The sequence below is a fragment of the Pyrus communis genome, chromosome 5 (genome assembly GCF_963583255.1).
Source record: "Pyrus communis chromosome 5, drPyrComm1.1, whole genome shotgun sequence".
Taxonomy (NCBI): Eukaryota; Viridiplantae; Streptophyta; class Magnoliopsida; order Rosales; family Rosaceae; genus Pyrus; species Pyrus communis.
The window spans coordinates 27,951,433-27,975,179 of NC_084807.1; the positions used below are offsets into that span (position 1 = coordinate 27,951,433).

At 39.7% G+C, this 23,747-nt stretch overlaps 5 protein-coding genes across 5 annotated transcripts; 3 read left to right on the plus strand and 2 right to left on the minus strand.

Moving 5' to 3' along the window:
• Positions 1–3,948: 3,948 nt before the first annotated feature.
• On the plus strand, positions 3,949–7,378 carry LOC137735193 (uncharacterized protein At3g49140-like). The gene is made up of 11 exons (XM_068474594.1): positions 3,949–4,145; positions 4,274–4,358; positions 4,474–4,696; positions 5,041–5,143; positions 5,241–5,308; positions 5,428–5,586; positions 5,671–5,802; positions 6,045–6,386; positions 6,480–6,632; positions 6,859–6,954; positions 7,091–7,378. The coding sequence occupies exons 1-11, from the start codon at positions 4,067–4,069 to the stop codon at positions 7,178–7,180; spliced, it is 1,530 nt and encodes a 509-aa protein (XP_068330695.1). The 5' UTR covers positions 3,949–4,066; the 3' UTR covers positions 7,181–7,378.
• Positions 7,379–7,700: 322 nt separating this feature from the next.
• LOC137735194 (protein SAR DEFICIENT 4) lies at positions 7,701–9,084 on the minus strand. Its single transcript, XM_068474595.1, has one exon. It carries the CDS (start codon positions 8,967–8,969, stop codon positions 7,947–7,949), a length of 1,023 nt encoding a protein of 340 aa, XP_068330696.1. The 5' UTR covers positions 8,970–9,084; the 3' UTR covers positions 7,701–7,946.
• A 947-nt stretch (positions 9,085–10,031) lies between these two features.
• Positions 10,032–12,296, plus strand: LOC137733976 (pentatricopeptide repeat-containing protein At4g21190-like). Its single transcript, XM_068473201.1, has 5 exons — positions 10,032–10,338; positions 10,450–10,548; positions 10,801–10,944; positions 11,202–11,414; positions 11,589–12,296. Exons 1-5 carry the CDS (start codon positions 10,255–10,257, stop codon positions 11,961–11,963), a joined length of 915 nt encoding a protein of 304 aa, XP_068329302.1. The 5' UTR covers positions 10,032–10,254; the 3' UTR covers positions 11,964–12,296.
• A 108-nt stretch (positions 12,297–12,404) lies between these two features.
• LOC137733975 (dnaJ protein ERDJ2A-like) lies at positions 12,405–17,203 on the minus strand. The gene is made up of 11 exons (XM_068473199.1): positions 17,104–17,203; positions 16,272–16,495; positions 16,049–16,144; positions 15,766–15,886; positions 15,537–15,643; positions 15,198–15,415; positions 14,745–14,922; positions 14,535–14,654; positions 14,136–14,222; positions 13,635–13,745; positions 12,405–13,344 (listed from the first exon to the last, which is right to left on the minus strand). The coding sequence occupies exons 2-11, from the start codon at positions 16,455–16,457 to the stop codon at positions 12,508–12,510; spliced, it is 2,061 nt and encodes a 686-aa protein (XP_068329300.1). The 5' UTR covers positions 16,458–16,495; positions 17,104–17,203; the 3' UTR covers positions 12,405–12,507.
• A 1,981-nt stretch (positions 17,204–19,184) lies between these two features.
• Positions 19,185–22,414, plus strand: LOC137735105 (uncharacterized). The gene is made up of 8 exons (XM_068474481.1): positions 19,185–19,792; positions 20,020–20,114; positions 20,216–20,295; positions 20,438–20,479; positions 20,551–20,678; positions 20,780–20,960; positions 21,213–21,391; positions 21,537–22,414. The coding sequence occupies exons 1-8, from the start codon at positions 19,371–19,373 to the stop codon at positions 22,051–22,053; spliced, it is 1,644 nt and encodes a 547-aa protein (XP_068330582.1). The 5' UTR covers positions 19,185–19,370; the 3' UTR covers positions 22,054–22,414.
• Positions 22,415–23,747: the final 1,333 nt, after the last annotated feature.

The window sequence follows — 23,747 nt, forward strand, 5'->3', positions numbered from 1 at the left end:
CACTTTAGGTGGTTCCGACTCGTAGGTGACATGCGATTATTCGCCCAGTCTTCACGTGATCGTAGCACTTGAGCGTATTTAATTACACCCAGTCCTGTCGTACAGACCACTTTAGGTGGTTCCGACTCGTGTGTAGGTATAGTTAGTGAGTTATGGATTTGAGCTCTAGGTTCAGCCGTGCAGGTCATGTTAGGTGACTCCGGCTGACATGTTATTTACATTGATTGACATTACCTGGGTTACTTACACTTTATGTTAAGGCATTCGACATGACATATTTCTGAACATGTTTTCGATATATGTGTATATTCTATTTTTTGGAAAACTATACAGGTTTTACGGCGAGTGGTTAGAACTTTTGATAATGAAATGATTTTGAAAAACTTTGTTTTTGCCTACTCACACTTTCTGTTTTGTGACCCTCCAAGTTCTAGTTTGGATTACTCTTTTGGTGGCTTACGAGGAATCCACAGCATCTCTAACAGATTATCACCAGTTTAGAACCACCTTGGGTGTGTTTAATTAGTTTTTGTTCCTCTAGACTGCACTAGGCTTTCTATGCTCTGAATATTGTTTATCACGCTTAATCTTGCACTTGTACGTTAACTACATTATTTAGTAGTTTGGTTTTTATTTATTCGTACTTTTATTATTATTTTTGCTTCCGCACTGTGCACATGGTTACATCACCCTCGCGTGACGGCTAGCACGCCTTGATTTCGGTCGGGGTGTGTCATGCCCACTTAAGAGAAAAATATAGTTGATAGAACAGGCTAATGTTTAATATATGTGATTGAATGTGCTAAAGCATTAGTGTTCGACAGTTTTGTTTTGGATCCTTTTGGTTTTGACCAATTCAATGTAATGATTACCTTGAGCATTTAGAAACATGTTATTATTAGATGATGCGTACCTCTATATATATATATATTTAATTAGCCTCGAGTTTTCAATTAATATTTGACCCAAAAATTAGAAATCGATTAAATGGCTTGGATCGATGAACATATATTTCTAAATAAAAATCCAAATATTTATCAAATTAGCCTATTAGCAGACTGATGCGTACTTGACACAGCCCGATCGAGATCAGGGTATGCTGGCCGTCACGTGGAAGTGACGTAATCATGTGCACAGTGCGGAAGCTAATAAAATAATAATATAAATAGTACGAATAACTAAAAACTAGCTTTACACAAGGTAATAACGAACAAGTGCAAGCGTAAATGTGAACACTAAGTTCATAACACGAAAACCTAATGCAGTCCGGGAGAAAACGACACAACAAAAGCACACCCGAAGGTGGTCCTACACTGGTGGTGGTCTGTCAGATATGCCGGGGAAATTCTCAGGGAAGCCACCAAACGTACTAGCCAACTAGAACCTGTAGGGGCGCAAAATAAAAGCGTGAGTGGGCAAAAACAAAGTTTTTCGAAAACCATTTAATAAATAAGTTCTAACCCCTCACCGTAAAACCTGTATACTTCCCAGAAAATAGAATATATATATATATATATATATATATATATATATATATAAGTCATGCACAGAAATATGCTATGCCAAAACCTCGAAGAAAAATGCAAGTGCTCAGGTAATATCGCATCAATATCATATAATCTGTCAGCCGGAGTCACCTAATGTGACCTGTACGGCTGAATCTAGAGCTCAAATCTCCGTCTCATTAACTAGACCTGCACACGAGTCGGAACTACCTAAAGTGGTTTGTACGACAGGCCTGGGTGTAATATAAGTACGCTCAAGTGCTACTATTACGTGAAGGCTGGGCGAATAATCGCGGGTCACCTACGAGTCGGAACCACCTAAAGTGGTCTGTACGACAGGACTGTGCACCTAACTTGGATCCAAGCTGAGCGTGTGGTGCGGGAGGTGAACATTACGTGAAGGACTGTGCCCAACTCTGGGCGGGAGCACTAACACCGGGGGTGCAAGTTATGAGCTCTCTATGCATCTCAAATCACTACTGAATGTAAACATAAATCACAACTCACCTGGCACTTACCTGTGCGTCCGCAGCACCAAGCATATATATATATATATATATATATATGCAACTAACAATGCATAACAAACGGCAATATAATGCATGACATATAAACGAATAAACGTTCTAAATCAATTTCTGGGAAAAGTATAAGTATATAGGTATATACGGAAAACCAAAAGCCCACTCACTAGTATGTGGAAGAGTCGTAACCCCCTTGCATCGAGTGACCACGCTCGTCCTCGGGGTAGGTATCACCTATATGCGAAACAACTATAAAAACGTTAATTATAAAACACATAACCAACCTTAAAAAATAACTTCTCATACAATGCTCAAATGGGGTGTATGAATACACCAACGTGATCTACTCAACCTCAGGAACATCCCCATATTTTTAGAAAAAATTTTCACCGCCGCACGCGCCCGCACGCGCTGGCCAAGGCATGGCCACACGCGCCGGCCACGCGCAGGCACGTGCCTGGCACGCTGAAGGCGTCAGTTAACGCCGTCAGGAATATTCCGTTAACTTTAACGGATTTTGTCAATGGCGTGAGGAATATTCCGTCCAAACTGACGGAATATTCCGTCGTCTTCTCCAGCGCCGTCGCCGGCGCCGGAAAATCGGGAAAAACTTCAAATCATCCTATCTTCTTCGTTTTTCAACCAAATTTCACAAATTTGGTACCAAAATGAAGCTTACAACGAGAGGAACAAAATCATACCACTTTCAAGTGCTAAAATCCATGAAATCTCGCCGGGAAAATGCCCCCAACTCCGGCCAACCTCGAAACTCACGATCCCGACGTCCAAAACCTTCAAACGAACCACCCCGAGCCTCCTAAGGACCTCACCAAGCTTCCTACAAGCTTGAAATTCCCAAAAACATAAGAATTTACATATGCATAAACAGTGCCAAAAATCGGGTATCCCGAGTTCGACGTGAAAACGAAGGTATCCTTACCTGAAATGGGTATGGTTGAACTTCTACGGACCTCACGAGCATGGATATGTACTTTGTTTCTTCGATCTGTGAAGATTACAAGGGTTTTGGAGTGTGTCCGTACACATGGAGAGGGAAAATGGGAGAGAGAGGGCTCGGGACAGGGAGTGCAGGGCAGAAAATGGTGAGGGTGAGTGTGTAGAAAGGTGTGTGGTCCACAACCAGCCACACCAAACTCAAAAACAACCACACAACGAAAATTCACACTAGGGGCAAAATCGTCTTTTCACGCATACGTTTTAAAATTTTTGGAACGGGCTGTCACATACTTATCATAGATATACAAGAATATTAATTAACATACAACCATACATGATTCTTATCATAGATTAACCATCAAATAATTGGGAGACATCGCATATATTCATAAATAATATTGCTGTTAATATAAAAATACATGTTAAATGTACTTATAATGGTATTTAATAGTTAGAAAAATGAAAATTATGACAAATTTCATTTTAATTTTCAAGTTGTTAAAAAAATAGGCAGACGGGTAAAAAAAAAAATGTAAACGGGTATGCGATTATGGGTATGGTTAACCGTTTATAAACGGTTATGGGTATGAGTATACCCATTTATGTAAATAGCCAACGGATAAAAGGTTAAGTGGGTAAAAGTTTAAGTGGGTAAAAGTTTAAACGGTTATGGGTAAATAATCGCGGTTACCTGCCCGCCATAACCGTTGCTCATCCCTAATTGTGTGTTCAAGACGCATCAAATTATGTGTTTATTGCAAAAAAAACACTTGAAATACTCTTCAAATCAAAAAATAATTTCTCTAAAAACTCTTTCAGTCATTCTAAAAACACTTCTACACAAATAAATAGTTCTTATAATTAGCAAAGGCACTTTCAAGTACCAAGGGCCCAAAGTACGAAAAGTACTAAAACGTTGGAATTTCAGTTGTAGACGCTACCCTATTTGTGAGTGCAGAGAATCGTAGCCCAGACACCAAAGAAAGAGCAAACCTCATCCTTTCAGATTCTTGAGAGAGAGAGAGAGAGTTTGTGGATCTCACACTTGCAGTTGCATTAACTACAAGCAACTCGAAAACGATGATGATGATCGAGTCAGCCATGGCCGTACGATTCAACTCTGCCGCCACAAACCTCTGCTCCTCCACCTCCATGCGCTGTAACTCCCTCCCTCTCTTTCTCCGCCGCCTCACTTTGACAGCTCAACTTTCTCTTCACATTTCTTCCCCGCTTTATCTCTGTTCCCACACAGGACGCTTCTAATCTAATTTCTTTTGTTTGTTGCAGCTTGTCGTCCGACGTGGAGCTCAGACGAGGTGACCGGAGCCGTACACTGCCGCCTTTCTTGCACCGGCGGGTTCGCCGCGCCGTGGTAAGCAAACTAGTTTGATTTTTATTTTCGAGCAGCTGAGCATTTTCTTGCTGAATAAACCAACTTGAATTTCGAGGTTCCGAAAATGCGTAAATTTGATAAGAATTTTATACAGGAATCGAATTAGACGATCAAAGAATGGTTCAGTTGCAAAAAGGGGCAGTTTTGTTAAGAGTGGGATTCGGGCATCCGCCGGGCAGTTAGGGCCCGGCTCAGAGCCTGTAAAGCCAAATGGGAGGCCGCAATACCACCCATTTGAGGATATTGCCGAGTCCACATTGGAGACTAGCGGAGCTGCTAGACTTACAGCTGCAGAATCTGCTAGAACCCTTATTGAGGTAGTACATTGCATTCGATTGTTGATAAGTAGACGAAAGTTCGAAAATTTAATTACTAAGGGCTCGTTTGGAAGTGCTTTTAATATGACTGAAAACGCTTTTGAAGAAAATATTTTTGGATTCCATATATGCTTCTTCAATGAAGCACTTCAAAGTGCTTTTCCAGGTTCACTTGCGTTTTTACTAAGGATTGGGTCCAAAAACATTTTCACCAAAAGCGCTTTCAATCATTTTAAAAGCACTTCCAAACGAGCCATAAATTGGACTAGTTTTGCTCACTTATGGATGCTCCCCATTTCATATTGAGTGTATTGCTAATGTTGCCCATAGTATGCCATTTTCAGGTTAACAGCAAAGCAACACTTATGTTTACGAGTTTGATCAATGACGAGGTTCATGAAAATATTTTATGTCCGGATTTGCCTTATGTAACAGATGAACATGGAAGTAAGTCAAGTATATGACTTTCTCATGATATGTTGGACTTTGGAATATTTTTCTTTCATTCAAAGTGAAGATTTTAACCCGCTCGAGCATGTTGCAGATATCTACTTTCAAGTGAAGGATAGTGAAGACACTTTTCAGTCCCTAACTTCGGAAAATAACTTTGTGGTATGCAATTTTTATGAACAAATAGAACAATAATAGTCTGTAAAAATGATTGAATTCTAGCAGCAATTCTATGCTTTGGACTTTCTCTTACAAATTTGTGGGTTATTATAATAATGCAGCAAGTTATTATTGGGTTAGATGCTATGGAAATGATCAATGAGATGGAGTTATCAGGCATTGATTTTGAAAGAGATGGGATTGAAGATGAAGATAGTGATGTTGAAGATGATGACGATGATGTGGAGGACGATGATGAAGAAGACATTGACTACGATTCGGTCTGTTTGTGTTTTCATTTCATTAGATGTGGGATGCACGGATGTTGTAAGACATTTCTAATTATCTAATAGGTTTGTGTTTAGGACTGGGTTGCTGTTCTTGAAGATGAAGACGAAGATGATCTGGATGATTCTGACAAGTCTATTGGAGACTGGGCAAAATTGGAGACTATGCGTTATTCTCACCCAATGTATTTTGCCAAGAAGCTAAGTGAGGTAATTATCCATTGTAATTTTCTTAACCTATCATGGAGTGATGTAGAAGTAACTGAAAAAATTAACTCGTTTGTTTTGTTTGTAACAACGGGGAATCCTTGAGCTTTTCATTTGCTTACTTGTTGTACCTCTTTTTCATTTGAAGCATCTAGCTGCGGTCGTATCCCATTTCATGGTTTTTCATGAAGTTGTCAATTCTTTTTTCTGTGTCTCATATTTCCGCTTTTGTTTTTACGTTTCAGGTTGCTTCTGATGATCCTGTAGATTGGGCGGAGCAGGCTCCAGCTAGTTTGGCTATTCAGGGCCTTATAAGGCCTGCACTTGTAGAAGAACATTCTGTCATCCAAAAGCATCTGTCTGATCATCAGTCTGATAATGGTGGCATAGACGAAGTTGGGAGGACTGTCGAAGATGATTTAGAAGATCCTGTTACGATTAATGGCTATAAATCAGGAACTTCCAAGGATAGTCCAGACTTGGCAGAGGAATTGGAGAATAAGAAAGATGAAGCACCGGGAAATGGGACTACATTTTACAAACTGGAGATGGTTAAAATTCAGCTGTTTTCATCACATGGAAATCAGGTTTGTGTAAGGAAGGATTTTACTTGTATTTTTTTGGTTGAAGTGGGTGCGAGCTCCTTTTTAATAGTTATCTTTTGTTGCAATTCTCCACAGACTCTTGTTGAAGTAGAAGACTTTGTAAAAGCTCAACCTGATTGCATTGCACACTCGGCAGCTAAAATTATATCTCGTTTGAAAGCTGGTGGAGAAAAGACCACGCAAGCTCTCAAGTCCTTGTGTTGGAGACTAAAGGGTCTTCAAGTGGAGGTACAACTTTTTTTTGGCCAACATATTCAAAGTTGTTATACAAGTTTCCAAATCTATTTCAAAGACGTAGCTGTAGGTTTTGCACAACTTTTTTTTTACAATTTTGAACCATTTCAAAACATATGCTCTCCGGAAAAAGGTTGTTTTTAGAGTGAAATGCCCTACTTATATGAGGTCGTCTTTAACACCCACGAAGAGGATTGATCTTTGTTGAATTTTATTGCAGGAGGCAGTACTTATTGGTGTAGATTCCCTTGGATTTGACTTAAGGGTTTGCTCAGGGACACAAGTCCAGACATTGCGGTTTGCGCTTAATACGCGGGTATGTCAATCATCCTTGAGCCATGAGGTTTAATATTTCGTCTTTCGTTGTTACTCTTTGGAACCATTCAATACAATGTGCTTATGTTGAAAAGTAAGGTTGCCTATGATTACCCCGTCTACTCATGTGTTTTCAGGCGACTTCTGAGTACAGTGCGGAGAGACAACTCAATGATCTACTATTCCCAAGGATGCAGCACAAACCACAAACGGTGAAACAAAATTAGCAAATTGAATGCTAACATTATCAACACCGTGAAGTGTCATCTTCTAGTTTGATTCCGGCTCGTTTCTTCATCGTGCCTCCTTGCAGAGATTTGGATATAACAGCTGAAGAGGTTGCCCAAAATTTACCCGCACAGTCCACCAGGTCGTTGTATTGTTAATTTCAATTAATGATTTATGAAAATTCATTTTTTTTTTCCCGAAGCCTTGTGATTCTTGGCCTCGTAAATAATTTTTTGAACTTGCTCATCTTGCCGCTCGGTCTCATGCCGTTGAAATTTGATTCAGAAGTAACTCCGAACTAGAAACACTGCGATTTAACAAAGATATCGAGAACGTATTGTAGCATTTTTCCTGAATCAGTTTTTATTCTCCTTCCTAGCAATCCATTGCTGTTGTTTCAACTGATCGGATTATAAGCTCAGGTTAAATATATTTTCTCCGGCGGCTGTTGAGATCGTGTTACTTTGATGTTATAGTGCTTTTAGCAACGTAGGAACTGTATTGCAGAACAGAGTAAGAGATTTTAGCAAAGTAGTTTTCATTTTCCAGGATGAACTGGCTGCATTATTTTTTATGATCCAAACGCAGTGTTTCGCTTATACAACATTTCGAATCTACAACTACAAGCAAGCATTTTATTCAGCGATCATGTTCTCGTACACATTGATGAACAAAATGTGTACAAAGACCGGAAAACTACAACGGGTGCAAACCCCGGTTGAGGTTGTACCGTTGTACAATGTGTTCGATCTCCATTCGATCCAACTAATTTTGTTGCTGGATGTAGGTTTCATACACCAACTGAGCTGCAAAAATATCCACAACTGCAGAACCAACAGACTTGAACACAGTAATCTCCTCGCAACTTGTTCTCCCAACCTTCTCGCCGTTGATCAACTCCACCAACATTCCGCAAACATCCGCCTTCTCCATCACCCCTCTCTCGAAAGCACCCACCAGCTCCCCCGCCTCCTCCAGCGCCGCCTCATTGTCCACGAAAACCCTCCCTCTCCTCAACGCCTCATCGTCACATTCCTTCATGGAATGCTTGAAAGATCCAACCAAGTCCAAATGTGCCCCCGCCTTCAGCTTCTCTCCCTTCACAAGGGCCGCCTCCGAATTGGTGGCGCAGCTCACAATGTCTCCCATCCCAACCGCCTCATCCAAACACCCATTGCTCTCAAAACAAACCCCATCAAACTCCGCACATTCTCTCATTTTCTCAGCCAAAATTTCCGCCTTCTCCGCGTTCCGGTTCCATATGATCACCCTCCTCAAGCTCGGCCGTGCCGCTAAATGTGCTCTGATCAAATGCGGCGCCATAGCGCCCGCACCGATCATAACAAGTATTTCGCTGTCGTTTCGGGATAAAATCCTAGAAGCTAAGCCTGAAACGCAGGAGGTTCTGTAAAGGGTGAGGGTGGTACCGTCCACGGTGGCGAGGGTTTGGCCGGTCGCGGAGCTGAAGAGCACATAACTTGCGTGCACTCCGGGTAAGTTTATGGTGGAGTTTCCGGGGAAGTAGGTGACGAGCTTGACGCCCAAGTAGGGGAGAGAAGGGGAGGAGGACCAGGAGGGCATGAGGAGGAGAGAGGAGAAGGGCGAAACGTCGTAGCTTTGGCGGATTGGGGATTGCAGAGAAGCTGAGACGGCGGGAAGGGAAGATTGGAAGTGGTTGATTAGGGTTTGGTGAGAGAGGATGGAGTGTAGAGACTCGGCGGTGACGGAAATTGGGGATGTTATGGTGGTGGTGGTGGTGGTGGTGGTTGATTTGGCGGCGGAAGCCATTGATATCAGAGTTGATAGTTCGGGAGGCTTCGGTGTGAGTCTGAGAGAAGAGGCAAAGATATGAGAAGATTGACCTGCGATATGCTCTAATTTCTGTGACTGGTGGAGTCTATCAGAAAACTTGGACGGACGAGCATATCATATAGCGTTACGTTTAAACAATATTAACAGAACATTACAGTAACAGCGTAAAAAATTCTATTTACGAAGATAGTAGGAAGGTAGGCATGGACCAAAACATACATATTTGTTTGACTGTAACACAATGTTACAGTAACGGTGTAAAAATTCTATTTACAAAGGTAGGAGGAAGGTAGGCGTGGACCAAGACATACATATTTGTTTGACCATATAATAGCCTGAGTAGGGAAAAGACAAATAATATAACGAAAAAAGGAAGGTACTTTTCGCATATTATAATTGTTAGATTAAATAAATTAAACAAAAAATAATGAATATGATTACATAGAATTGGACACGACACTTGGTCCAACTAAATTCACGGTGGTTTTATTCAGTGTGAAAAATTGCCCTATCGCGTTTTTCTCATATTTTAGAAGGTGCATTTAAATGACTATTCTTATTTGGTCGATTGAAAAATGAGAATTCTTCGGTTTGGATACGGAATAAGTTGTTTCTACGAAACAAGACATAAAAAATTTCCCCTACCCACCCCCTCTGACTTTGTGAAGTTCATCCAGCCCCATTTGTGTCTCATCTTCCTCTCACATAACACCCATGATCCACCATTAATAATAACCTCACACAAGATCTTCTCCTCAAACACTTAACCTACTAATATATGCGTATTTTAAAAATGTCGTCACGTATTTTACAATTTTGTTTTTGGTTACACTTGACTTCATTTTACAAATTAGGTTTTTGATTATACTCGCCTCAAATATTCATAATGTTCTTAATTTAAATTTATTTTGTATTATTTTTATGTAGTTAAAGTCATGCATACAAAATTAGGAAGAACTGTAACAGAATGGAAAATAAAATAAAATCCAAAATATCCACCCAAAAAAAATTCAAAATTCCCGTTTTACCCATATGCCTTGCAATGAGATTTTTCCCCCGAAACCAATGAAAATCCCAACCCAACCCGCCTAATCCGATACACGACAGCCACCCAACCCACTCCCTACAACCTCCGCGAGAGATCCTTCGCCGGCGACCTCCTCTCTCTCCGTCTCTCTCATTTTCTCTCCCCGTGCGTCTCTCTTCTCCTCCCTGGGCTGCCTGAATAAACTGGAGCTGACATTTTAAATGCTTACTAAGCATGCTTACCTTGCAACACTCACTTCCGGCCTTCACTCGGGGACTGGAATCCATCAAATCTTCCCACAGTAGAAGCAGTGTAGTGGTAAAAGCTGCTTCTCAAAAAAGTGCTTCCTGAATTTTGCATGCTTTGAAATTGTGGTTAGAGAGACAATTACTTTCTTCATAAGTTTATATTTTTCAATGATGTTTTCAGGTATGTGCTCAAAAGGGTCCAAGACCCAGATACCCAAGAGTCTGGAAAGCCAATAAACGGATCGGAACCGTTTCCAAATCCCTCAAACTTGTTGAATCTGTGAGCTTTTACTTTTCTTTGGCCTTCTTTTCTTCTCAATTTTCCATATTTGTGTTTGGTTTTGATTAGTGGGAATTTTAACGAAAAGCTTCCGGTACTGTTCATTTTAACGAAAAATCATATTTTTACATTAAAAAGTCAATCTTGATACTATTCACTCCTTTATTTTGTCTTTATCTTTAAAACTCAAAGTTTTCAAACATTTTTTATTAGTTTTCTTTTGATTAAGGGATTGCTTATTAATTTTTGTAGGTTAAGGGGTTGTCAAATGTGAAAGAGGAAGTTTATGGAGCCCTTGATTCTTTCATTGCTTGGGAATTAGAATTCCCGTTGATCACAGTGAAGAAGGCACTCAAGTCCCTTGAGAACCAAAGGGAATGGAAGAGGATAATTCAGGTTTGTTTTTCACCTTCTTTTAATGCTCAATATGTAACGTAGACGTGAGTTAGCCTGGTTGGTCAGTGTAGCTCAATATGTAATGTCGACATGAGTTAGGCCGGTTGGCTAGGGCAGTGCGCTGGCTCTCTTGTGCCAAAGTTCGAATTCCCTTATGTAGTTTAGATTACTGCTTTGTCAGGATGAAGAAAATGTCAATAAATTATGAATGGGACCTTAAGTTTTGAATACTCAGGAAACCGATGTGGGTTTTGTAGGTGTCAAAGTGGATGCTGAGCAAAGGGCAAGGAAGAACAATGGGGACCTATTTCACACTGTTAACTGCTTTGGCCGAGGATGGGAGGATTGAAGAAGCTGAAGAGCTCTGGACTAAGTTGTTTTCGCAGTACTTGGAAAGCATGCCTCGCATGTTCTTCGACAAAATGATTTCAATTTACTACCAGCACGGATTGCACGATAAGATGTTTGAGGTATTGTAGCCCTGCCACATTTTGAAGTTCCTGTGGATTGTTCCGATTTTGATTGAGAAATGAATTCGTTCTGATGTGCCGGAAAGGCGAAATGTCATGTAGTTTTTGTGTTGGATCCTTTGTAAATCCTGCTGGGAGGAGTCTTTTAACTTGTTGGAAACTCTCTTGTTGTAGATATTTGCTGATATGGAGGAGCTTGGCGTACAACCAAATGTTTCAATTGTTACGAAGGTTGGAAATGTCTTTAAGGAGCTAGGTATGCTGGACAAATACAACAAGTTGAAGAAGAAATATCCGCCACCAAAATGGGAGTATCGGTACATCAAGGGAAAACGCGTTAAAGTCCGAGCAAACTATCAGAACCAGTCTGATGGTGCTGCAAAGGTGATTAGTGAGGAGAAGGAAACAGTCCGCAGCTCCGAAGAGTTGTTAGAAACTGAATCGAATCCAGATGAACAAATTGTTGAAGCCGAGGAAGAGGACCAGAACTCAAATGATTTATCGGAGGAAGCCGAAGCAAGTTCAGATCAACTTAGGGTTCAATCTTGATACTGTTCTTGGCCAACCAGATTACATCAGAGGTTTAAGATGTTTTCAATCATCCGTAACCTCATTTACTTGACATTACACAATTGGTAGTCCGGTGAGAAAGGCGTTCGAGGCAAAATGAACTCAGCTGTATTCTCTTCGACACAGGCCTGAAACAAGAATGTTGACCGTGAGGTCTCTGGAAGGGGTCCAGAGCGTAAACTGTTAGCAAAGTTGTATAATTATGTTGTCAATTGAACACAAATCTACGATATGTCTGTCGGTTTCGTATTGTCAAAGTTGAGAGTGGTACAAGGAAATAAAACACATCTTTTTGCTCACGAAAAAACAAAATTTATAGTGCAAATAAGTAAAATTTGTTAACGTAAAAGAGGTCTAAAATTTTTGAGAACTGCAAGGGCTAAAATGGGGTTGGAACCCAAGTTTTGTAGTAAAATAAAAGATGGAAATAGGGTAACTATCACTGTGATGGTTGTTTCAATTCTCACCAAGTAGACGGTAAATGAGCAAACGAAGTCGAAAACTACATAAAATTTTGTTTGTTTTAGTCCTCCTCTGAACCTGAACCTTCTGATCCCGAGTTTTGTTTATCCACAGTGCCATTCGTAGCAGGGCCTTTCTTTTTCGTGTCATGTTGTTCATCCGCCTCATCTTCACTGTACTCGCTCTCATAATCGTCGTCATAATCCTCATCTTCGTTCTCCTCCTCCTCTTCAATACCATCTTCCGTGATCGGTCCCTCTTCTGCCACAAAACCTCCCCGGGTACCAGCCCGAGTACGCTTCAAAATCTTCATCTTCAAGTTTGTTTTTCTATCACAGCCAATCCAAGAGTCGCATAGGCAGTAGCATGTCAAATTGTAATTCCCCTCCGCTGGGGCTGGTAACTTGCCTGTTATTGGCCTAGACCCGCTCTTCACCTTCTCAACTGCTTCTCTGATAGCAGCACTAGTCTTTTTCATTGTTGCTTCCGAACCCTCCATTGCGTCCTCGATTGCCTTGGAAGCAGCAGTAATGGCTGCAGCCTCATCCATGAAATTTACCTTCTGCCAAAACCAAACGTTGTTGGAGACACTGTCTGCAAGCAAAAACCAGAAATTTTCTTCCTTGTGGAATGGGAAGTAAGGCGCATGGGGAAGGGCACCAATTAGGCCGTTGGGACGCTTCAGTGTCACCCAAGCATTAACGGTGACAACATCACCCTCTTGTATACCATCTTCGCCTTCAGTCTCACATTTAACTTCAATTGATATCGAAGGCATCGTCTGCAATACCATTTCAACATCCTGGACTTCGGCGGATGAGAATCCAGCTGTTTGAGAAAGTAGCTCAGCACGATCTTCCACAGACATGTCCTGAAGATCCTGCAACACTCTCAGCTTCTACAAAAAAAGATGAAGAATAATTAAAGCCAAGACCAAACAGAAAAATACTAGCAGGAGAGGAAAATAAAGCAGCAGAAAAAAGTGAAAGAAACAAACACGACTAATTATTACAAAAAATTAAGATTTGCTGCTCACTCGGTCGTGAAAAGAGGGATTTCACAGAATATTTACAATTTTAACCATCTCAAGTAGCAATACAGTACTAACGCCTGCTGCCTGCGGCTAGGCAAGAGACAGATTATACAGTTGTGTTCCAGCATGGCATTGTCCAAACAAAGACTGTTTACCTTGCGGGCTATCTTTTTAATAACCGCCTCACCAAAATGTGGCAGCTGCAGAAAGGGGGCAATGCCTTCACTGGACCCTCCAATAGCCTTCCTTGCACTAAGAGGAACAGCCTGCATCATAGTGACGAAATAACATGAACTTCAAAAAAGAGTACGCATTCGTAAGATACAAATGATAAATGTCGCAGCTATGTGCTTAATGATATTTGCAAACCAAAAGAAAATAAGAAATAAGAAATTATTTACTACCATATTGTTCAACAATCCTTAATTAACAAGAAACTAAATCATACACAACAAGCTCTCACAAATTTTCCCTTGCGTGATACTTCAGAATAAGATTTGGGCGAGAGGAAAAAACAGCACGGTAACTAACGTATATGCCCACACAGTGAGTGATTGTATGAGAGAAATCTTAAATCTTTGCAAAATTAGGGTTTTGCATGATTAGTATATTTTTAAGATCTACATGCTTGACAAAAGTGGATAATGGACCATCACCTGAATTATACACTGAGAAAGTTCAACCACACCAATAGCAGGCCTCAGCCATCCCTGCCCCTGAGCATTGCGTGGCATAACTGCCATCTGCATAGAATAAAGCATAAGTAAAACTAGAACAACATGGCTTCCAAATTTTGTACAAATGTCATGAGATATGCTAGCACGTCTGTTGATCAATTGATTTCCAGAAATACTAGGAGCAAGGTACCAACTTCTGTACCCCCTTCTAAATCTGTTGGTCAAATTTTAAGTAGAGTATTGGAACAAGTCTAAACACAAATATGAGTGAATCAATGCAGGCTTATATGGAAAGTCTGCATCTTCTAAGAAGAATAAGCACTTGTTTTAGAGTTTGCTAATAGAATGTAAGATAAGACAGGAAAATGTAGAAATCACCTTCATCAATTCTTCAAGGAGGCGAGGGGCAAGTTCCAGGACATGTCTAAAATCACCTTGCAGAGATGGAGATAAGGATGCTGACTCACGAGTTAACTGTGCTTGAATCAGCAATTCTGTCTGCATAGAAAGTGGCATAAAGTTAAGCATACATCAAGGACCGGGACAAACTTTGCTAATCATAAAGTCTGGTCTTGGAGCACAAAATACCTTTACAAGGGCTGGATGCTGTTTCCAAAACTTTGCCTGCTCTTGCTTGATATTTTTAAGGTCCAGATTCAACTCACTCCTGACTAGCATAAAAAGCTTCTGAAGGGGTTCATTGTCAGTTCTACGAACTGGAATTTCCGTATATTCAGCAGCCTTTATGAAGACATCCATTACTTTGCTGTATAATCAAATTATGTCATAAGATCAGTAAAAGGATTAACAACGAGTACAGCTTAATGTACACCTGATCCATACAAATATCAAGAATATTTATACATGTATGAGAAATTTTTGACTCTTCAGACTTGCAACCAGCTACTGAAAATAATAAACATGTAAAAGCTAACTTCGGCAGTTGTGGTACACATCATTCTCTACTTAATTACCTTTGGAATATAAAATATTACATGAATTCAACTGCCAATGAACATATCTTTTAAACCAGTTGAGTACCTGGGAGCCAGAGAAGGCTTCATGAGGTAATAGTAAGTGGACAACGTGTGATGCATGACATAGTTGCCGGTATATTTTGCTGATCTTGAAAGATATACAACAGCTATCACCAATGGCAATAGAATACAAATACCAACAATCCAGAGTAGGAGTATTCCACCAGATGCTCCATCGATGTCCAGCAGGAATTGAGGAAGAGCTATGCCCATTTGAAACCCCTATTTGAATAAAGCATTGGTTTAATTTCAAAACATGATCAGTTCGACTTCATATAATATTGACAAGGGAACACTAAAAGAAAGTTGCCATCTTTTTTCCTTGAATGAAATTGCACATTACCTGCCTGCCATCTGGATGGCCATATTTTTCAAAATTCTCACGAGATACTGGATCCGTCAGAGCCTGATAAGCCTTTGATATGAACTCAACAAAGTAATTGTGGGCCTCTAGAAAAAGAAAAATTAAATAAACAGTTAGTCTATACACAATATCATAAAGACCTCATCTTTCCCGCTACAGGTTCAGATAATAAGCAATTCATAAACTGAACTTTTAAAACAATATCAACCTGGATCTGGATTTTTATCTGGATGGTATTGTATAGAGAGTCTCCTATATGCCTTCTTTATCTCCGAATCAGAAGCTCCAGGTTCCAGTCCAAGAATATTGAATGGCTCAAAAACTTGAATCTGAAATTTTAGAAGTTTCTCAGAACAAGCATCCAACATTAAAAATATAATATGAGGTCCGAATTAACTAAATTGAAAAGCCGTGGCAAAGTAAAACAGCTGCAGGAAGACCATATGATAACAGTTTTCATTAATGCCTCATAAGGGTTAAAAAAGGTTTACCTCGCGGCTCATATTTTTGATGTAATAAACCAGGACTATCATGATAACCCAGAGCAGTATTAGTGTCAAGTTACTCCACGTCGATAAGTTTGAAATCTGCAAATGCGAGCATAATCACATACATTCAGACTCTCGTTAGATGGTTTATATAACAAATATTTTGGTTTTCTTCTCGCAGTGACTAAATGAATAAAAGATCTAAGCAAGAACTGAAGGAGCTAACCCGCTTAAAAATTGACTTGCGGTACTTTCCTGATCGAGAGCACTCTGAACACTGACAATGGATGCTCTTTGTTTTCTTGGATGCAGCACGACACAACTTCGTAATTGTATAAGGCACTAGAGGAAGTGCCATTATGGTTAAAATGAAAATTGGGAACAAAGCACTAGTCTCTTCCGAAGCAGCCATGGCGACCTCCCTAGTCTAGTCCTATGTCCGTATTATGCCTACAGAATTGACTTTGGTTAGAACAAATCAGTTCACAAAGACCAGAGCAACGACCAATGTTGCACCACGAATTTCAAAACATCTCCAATGCAATGACATTAGGATATACCGCCAAAAACATCATTCGCAACAATTTCATTTCCGTTACGGGATTTATAAAAATCTGAATCAAACTCAAAATTAGGCCATTATATGGCTAAGGCCAATCAAAATCACCGAAGCTCGGTGATTCAGCCAAATTATGAGACACACACACACACACACATATATATATATAACAAACAGTAGCCTACAATTGTGAAGTAGATCAAACCAATGACTGGGGTAGCGAGCTCAGACTCAGTACAGCCAATTGAATAGTAATACTGATAGCTGATTAACCTACGTACAGACAAAAATGGAGTACCAAAGTTTCAAAAAAATCACACAAATCAATTCGAAATACTCAAACACGTTCAATAAATTAATAAAATTATCAAAATTGCCGCAAAATTAAAACGCATGCACACCTAAATCAAAATTCGACGAACTGAATTTCCAATTAAAACTATCGAAATGAAAAATATGGCAGAAATATGTACAAATATATATATATATGTATGCTTGCCTGGGAAATGGAAAATCCGGAGGTCGCAATCTGATTCGGAGGCCCTCTGCCCGTACGATGGCGCGATTACAGAGACGGAGAGAGAGAGAGAGAGAGAGAGAGAGAGAGGGAGAGAACAGATAGCTTCGTTTTGGGTTTTATTTGGTGACGGCCCAGCCCATAATTTTTCAAACACGACCTGTCGTTTAGGAAAATTAATCACACTTTCCGGCGGAGGCTCGTTGGGCAATCAGCCCAAACTTTAAAAGGTCGGTGACACATTAAAAACGTTTAATCACGAATGGTCTCTTACGTTTTCGCAAATTATCATTTTGGTCCTATGTGTTTTAAATCGATAATGTGATTCTCAACTTTTGCCGATTAAGGTTTGGATAGGGGGAAAAATAAAAAAATTTAAACAATCAAAGTTTATTGGTTGAAATATGCTTACTATCTTATACTTTAATTTCACTTTCCATCCAATGAACAATTCACATTCGAATTTATATATAATTTGAACCGGATTAAATTAACTAAATTTTATTGATTTTGAATTGACAAACGCTCCTCCTCATGACACATAATATCTAACAAGAGTATAATTTTCACTCTTTCTAAATTCTATTCCTTCCCCTCCCTTCCTACTTCTTATTTTTCTCTATCTATAGAAAAATCAACACAAAATGTCGACGCCCCTTAATTATGATCTTTTAAAAAAACAAAAAGATTACAAGTAAGAAAATTTGTCGTAGAAAATACCACACCTTGAGGAAAATTAAAATTTCAGCTCTCTCTTGAAAACTAGTATTTGCCTACACATTTTGTGTGTATGAACACATTTTTTAGAAAATGAGAAGGAGAGAGGGGGAGAGAGAGAGAGAACGTGGGGGAGTGGGAGGTTTTTGTTTTTTGTTTTTTTTTTTTTAATATTAGAGATATTTTAACATCATCTGTATGTGAGGCTTCAATAAAAAATAATAAAATTTGGACCTGTGAAATTACATTATTGCCCATCATTTTTTTTGTGTGATAAAAGACTAAGTTGTCTTTTCACCCTCTTTTAGTTGACAAAGAGATAAAAATAAGGGTAAATTACACAAAACTACCTCAACTATTGGTCTCACAACACTATCATACCCTCATCTTTTAAAATTGGTAATGTCATACCTCATCCTTAGAATTTGGTCCAATGTTATACCTTCCGTTTGCTTGGCCGTGAATTTCTTAGTTAAAGCTGACGTGGCTTGATCCGGGACCCACTTTTTATTAAAAAATAATAAAAAAAATTAAAAATAATAATTTACCATTAAAAATAAATAAATAAAAAAAAACCCAAACACCCATCTTCCCCATCCCCTTCCCTGCAACCCAAATCCCTTCCTCTTCCCCTTCCCCGTAACCCCCGGCCCCTTCCCCGCCCACACCTTTCCCTTCCCTACCCGCACCTTTCCTTTCTCTACCATCTTTTAAACGCTCTATTCTCTCAAAACTAAAATCTCCTTCCTTGCAACCCCCGACCCCTTCCCTACCCACGCCAAGCCACCTACACCTTTCCCCTCCTTACCATCTTTTAAACGCTCTCTTCTCTCAAAATTGAAACCCATTTCCCATTTCATCTCTCTCTATCTCTCTTTCGCTCTTCCATGGCTGTTCTTGCGCCAACCTCTGTTTTAAATGATTCGATTTCCAATTCCTCCTCCTCAGACACATGACAAGTAACCTTTTCTCTCTCCCTCTCTATCTCTATACCATTTTCATTCATTTCTCTTGTTTCTTGATTGTGTTTATTTTTGGTCAATTTCTTGCAGATCTTTGGTTCTAAATTAAAATCAGGAAAAGTTCCGCCGACCTAATTGAGATTATTGATTGGGGGGAGATGTTGGCGTGGGTGGGGAAGGGGTTGGGGGTTGTAGGGAAGGGGAAGGGATCTAGGTTGCGGGGAAGGGGAAGGGGTCGGGGAAGATGGGTGTTTGGGTGTTTTATTTTTGTTTGAAGGGTAAATTATTATTTTTCAATATTTTATTAATTTTTTTAATAAAAAGTGGGTCTCGGATCAAGCCACGTCAACATTTAACTGAGAAATTCACGGCCAGGCTAAAAAAGGTATAACATTGGATCAAATTCTAAAGATAAGATATGACTAAATATGTTAGAAATTAAAATAAAAAAAACGACATCCAAAATTAAGCAGATATCTCTGCGTCTCTCTCACGATCCTCATCCTCTTTCTCACACACACACAAACAGTTTGATAAATCCATCAAAAGTCTGCAGAAGTTTCCAAATTCATGGCCTCACCATCCGAACCACCCCACACCAAGCAGCAACTCAGACCCACCATAACCCACTTGGTCCACTCCACCACATCCAATCTCCTCTCCCTCTTTGCCTCCCCCAAGACAACGCCGTCGCCATCGCCATCGCCGTCCACGGCTCCTCCGGATATCCGCGTCGCGCTCTTCCTCCCCAACTTGCCAAAACCACTCGCTTTCCAGCCCGACTCCAAACCCTCCGCCATGAAGGGCGTGGCTTCGTTGCCCGAGTCGACCTCCGGGTTCCCGTCAACGGTCAGGATTGCAGGGCTGAACTCGAATATCAAGGGCAGCGGTGGGCCGGCGTTTGTGGGCCAGGTCTTCAGTATGTGCGACCTCTCCGGGACTGGTCTCATGGCCGTCTCCACCCACTTCGACATCCCCTTTATTTCCAAAAGGTACCCTTTTTTTTCAACTTTTAATAACATTGGTACTTTATTTTATTTATAGAAATTTAATTTCTTGCTAGATTTTATCATATATGTAGTTCGAATTTCATTTCGACATTGAATTTTTGATAAAGATGCTGCCTTTGAATTGAGATTATTAAAATTCAGGAAATTTTCAGTGTGTTTGAGGGCTTTTTTGCTGAATTTTGTTTAATTTTCATGGCATTTACTTGTAGAACTCCCGAGTGGCTGAAGAAGATGTTTAAATCAATTACTAACAGTGAGAGAAACGGCCCTGTGTTTCGATTTTTCATGGATTTAGGCGATGCAGGTAGGATTCTACATAAACAAACGGTTGGTTTTAGTGGTTATTTGGTCAAATTTATTTCTATCTGGAGGTGACCGGCATTCTGACTGAGATTTTGTTCTTAGTTACTTATGTGAAACGACTGAATATTCCGAGTGGCGTGGTGGGAGCTTGTCGTCTCGATTTAGCATATGAACATTTCAAGGTAATCCCAACTTGTACTGCCACATCAGGGATTTATTGATACTTTAATTATGTTTTTGAGATTTTTTTTTTATTAGTAATTTCTGTGGCATGCTATGATGATCTTGGATGAATGAGTAAGTCGTTCTCCATGTTTTATGCAGGAAAAGCCGCACCTATTCCAGTTTGTTCCAAATGAAAAACAGGTATGATATAACAAGTGACAACCGTCTTCGCTAACGTTGTATACATTTCTCAAAATTGTATGCTCCTACAGGTCAAGGCAGCTAACAAACTTCTCAAGACAATGCCGCAGAGTGGCAAATGCAAAAGGGTTGACGGAGTTCCGGTTTTTAGTGCTCAAAACTTGGATATTGCAATAGCAAGCTCGGATGGGATCAAATGGTGTGTTCTAATGTTTCGTGCTTGCTTCTAATCAAGTTTGTTCTTTTGGTGAATTTTAAGTAGAATGGCTGATGCTCTATTGTTATCTTTTGTTCCAACAGGTATACTCCCTACTTTTTTGATAAAAACATGCTTGATAACATTCTTGAGGAATCTGTAGATCAGCATTTCCATTCTTTAATTCAAACTCGGCACACACAGCGGCGACATGATGTGATTGATGACAACATACCAGCAGAAGTAATTGAAGAGATGAGCGATAACTTGTGGGAGCCTCCAGAGGTATGGAATCCAATACTGAAGTATTATTTTGATGTAGCAAGTAGTTTGGTAGTGAGACATGTACAAGATTTTAAGATGAAGAATCGAGAATTGGATTCCCATCGTCAATGATACGCTTAGAATTATTATCATTTGTCTGACATAACTACGTATGTAGATGTATAAGTTTGTGAAGTTAAAACAACCCAGTTCACCTTCTTCCAGTTCTCACGTATTTGTATTTTGTTCGTTGGAATATATGTTTCTTGACAGGTTCAGGAAGTAATGGATGAGATAGGGAATCCTGGAATACCCTTGAGTGTCATTTCTAAAGCCGCTGAAATGCAGCTCCTTTATGCTGTTGATAAAGTACTTCTGGGTAATAGGTGGCTACGGAAAGCAACAGGCATTCAACCCAAATTCCCTTATATGGTTGACTCTTTCGAAAGAAGGTACATTAAAATTTAGCAGTTGCTTTCTCGGATATCAAATACCTTCTGTTTTCTAATTAAATCTTTCTTTGAATTTTAACATTGGTAAACTCGCTTGTTCTATCTTTCAGGCTTTTCTAACAAAATTATGTTCCTTCCGCTGCAGGAGTGCAGCCTCTTTTCTTAGAGCTTCTCAGTCAGCCAGATGCCTTACCAATGGGGAAGCAGTAAATGATAACGAAGATTCTCTAGATTGTAGCACTTCGGAGATTAAATTAAAGGATGATATTCACACCAATAAAGGAAACAAAACAGATCTACGATTTCCTTTCAGTGATTGGTTTAGTCATCTGTGGTCAAAACAAAAGGACCAAAATGAAGAGTTGCCAAAGGAATGCATAAAGCAGAGCACACTGCAAAATCCAAACCTTCCGAAGATTACTATGGTTGGCATTTCAACTGGTGAGGCAGGGCCGATGAGTAAAGCAAATTTAAAGAAGACGATGGAGGATTTAACAAAAGAATTGGAGCAGACGGATTCGGGAAATGCTTTTGGTAGCGATACAGGTAATGAGTTGAGATTTGAAGATAGAGATCCACTGTTTGTGGCAAACGTAGGTGATTATTATTCTGGCATGGCAAAGACGCGTTCAGCTAGGTGGGTTCGTGGAGGAAACAATTAGGGGGCCTCACCGTGGCAACATTTTTGTGTTCTCTTCGGGTATGATGGAGAATATACTTATGATACATTACTGCCTCTCCCTCCAACCCCCACGCCCGCCCCCGCCACACCACACCCCCCCCCCCCCCCCCCCCCCCAAATCAAACGGAAATACATTGTTCAGAGGCCGCGTATTTCTTCTGATGATGGGATGTTGATATCTCTAAATTTCTTGTGCATTTCGAAGTATCATGTATTTTCACGGTATGCCATTGTTATCGCACCCTTGTTGTACAAGGGGTAGAAGAGCAGATGTGTAATGGAATAGATAAGAAAGTGTTCGCCTGGAGTGAAATAAAAACTGTAATTTACATTGGTGTTTACGGATGTGAATCGGGTTAACAAGGAACGGTCAAGGACTACTCCGCCTCTTTCTTATTCTCTTCTACCCACTTCTTTATGATATACGTACAACAATAACAAATGTGGTGGTGGTGGAATAACGAATGGTGGTGGTCGTGGTGGTGGAGATGGTTCCCTTGGTGCATTGGCGTGTGAGAGCCCTCTACAATCTACATCTACCTCCTAGAGTGTGGCACACTTTTCCCACACCATAAAGTGGATTTTAATGACCACGCCCAATCTTGCTCAAAGCCTTTCCACCATAGTTGCCGAGTGATTGTTAGTCATTAATGCATGCGTGTCTAGCAACATGCATCCATCAATGGCTTGCGGTGTGTGAAAGGCTAATGTTAGCATGATTCAGCATGCAAAAGGTGATGGTAGTATTTCAATACGATAACGAAGTTAAGTTCATGATTCTAACTAAAATAAATTTTTTGGGTACAACAAAAAATTGTATCCTCAAATGATGTCTGAATACGTAAAATAAGGTGTATAAACAAAAAAGTATATAAAAGATCGTTTGGCTATGCTGACCCATCCCTTTAGCCAATTTAGCTCTTAACACAGGACCGTTCAAGTCAGTTTTTTTGTTATTATGATAGGTAAATTATTCTAGATCCATCCCTTGAAAGAACCATACATGATCACTAGGGCCTGTTTGATATCCTATTTGAAAATTTTTATCATTTCTCAAAACATTTCTTGAAAACTATTTTCTTTAAGACTCAAAAACTTGATTGGTTTGCGATTTAAAAATTTTAAATCTTACAACTTAGACAAAGAGATCTAAAAAGAAGGGGTCGCAGGAGAGGGAGAAAGAGAAAAGATAATGAAAGAAAGTAAAAGATGATTGAAGGAAAGAAAAAGAAGAGAGAGGATCGGATGAGATAGAGAGGAAGATGAGTGAGAGAAAGAACCGACAGAATGAAGATAGCAGATTGGAGGAGAGACGAAAAAAGGTAAAAAAAAAAAAAAGAGGAGAGAGAAAGAAGAAAAGATAGATAGATTTGAAGTGAGAGGGGAGGAGGGAGAAAAAAGAAGTGAGTGAGTTTAAGTTTAAAAACTCTAAAAACTCACTTTTTATATTTTTAGATAATAGACTATATTTTTAACTTAGTATTTGAGTTCAGTTTTTTAAAATAGTCATATCAAACAAGTTTTTAAGACCTAAAATTTGAAAATTGTTTTTAAGTTTAAAAAGTTGGTGAAGTAGAGTATCAAATAGACCCTAATATTTCCTCCTGCGCCAAATCCATCTCCCTCTCTCCATTGACAACAGAGCATCGCATCACTCATCTCCTCAATCTTTAA

Coding starts and splice junctions, on each gene's coding strand:
- LOC137735193 (XM_068474594.1), top strand. CDS start 4,067: ATGATGATGATCGAGTCAGCCATGGCCGTACGATTCAACTCTGCCGCC. Junction 4,146..4,273: donor CTCCTCCACCTCCATGCGCT/GTAACTCCCTCC, acceptor TGTTTGTTGCAG/CTTGTCGTCCGACGTGGAGC. Junction 6,387..6,479: donor TTTCATCACATGGAAATCAG/GTTTGTGTAAGG, acceptor AATTCTCCACAG/ACTCTTGTTGAAGTAGAAGA.
- LOC137735194 (XM_068474595.1), bottom strand. CDS start 8,969: ATGGCTTCCGCCGCCAAATCAACCACCACCACCACCACCACCACCATA.
- LOC137733976 (XM_068473201.1), top strand. CDS start 10,255: ATGCTTACCTTGCAACACTCACTTCCGGCCTTCACTCGGGGACTGGAA. Junction 10,945..11,201: donor AATGGAAGAGGATAATTCAG/GTTTGTTTTTCA, acceptor TGGGTTTTGTAG/GTGTCAAAGTGGATGCTGAG. Junction 11,415..11,588: donor TGCACGATAAGATGTTTGAG/GTATTGTAGCCC, acceptor CTCTTGTTGTAG/ATATTTGCTGATATGGAGGA.
- LOC137733975 (XM_068473199.1), bottom strand. CDS start 16,457: ATGGCTGCTTCGGAAGAGACTAGTGCTTTGTTCCCAATTTTCATTTTA. Junction 14,223..14,534: donor TCCTTGAAGAATTGATGAAG/GTGATTTCTACA, acceptor TATTCTATGCAG/ATGGCAGTTATGCCACGCAA. Junction 13,345..13,634: donor TTAAAAAGATAGCCCGCAAG/GTAAACAGTCTT, acceptor CTTTTTTTGTAG/AAGCTGAGAGTGTTGCAGGA.
- LOC137735105 (XM_068474481.1), top strand. CDS start 19,371: ATGGCCTCACCATCCGAACCACCCCACACCAAGCAGCAACTCAGACCC. Junction 20,961..21,212: donor ACTTGTGGGAGCCTCCAGAG/GTATGGAATCCA, acceptor GTTTCTTGACAG/GTTCAGGAAGTAATGGATGA. Junction 21,392..21,536: donor GTTGACTCTTTCGAAAGAAG/GTACATTAAAAT, acceptor CTTCCGCTGCAG/GAGTGCAGCCTCTTTTCTTA.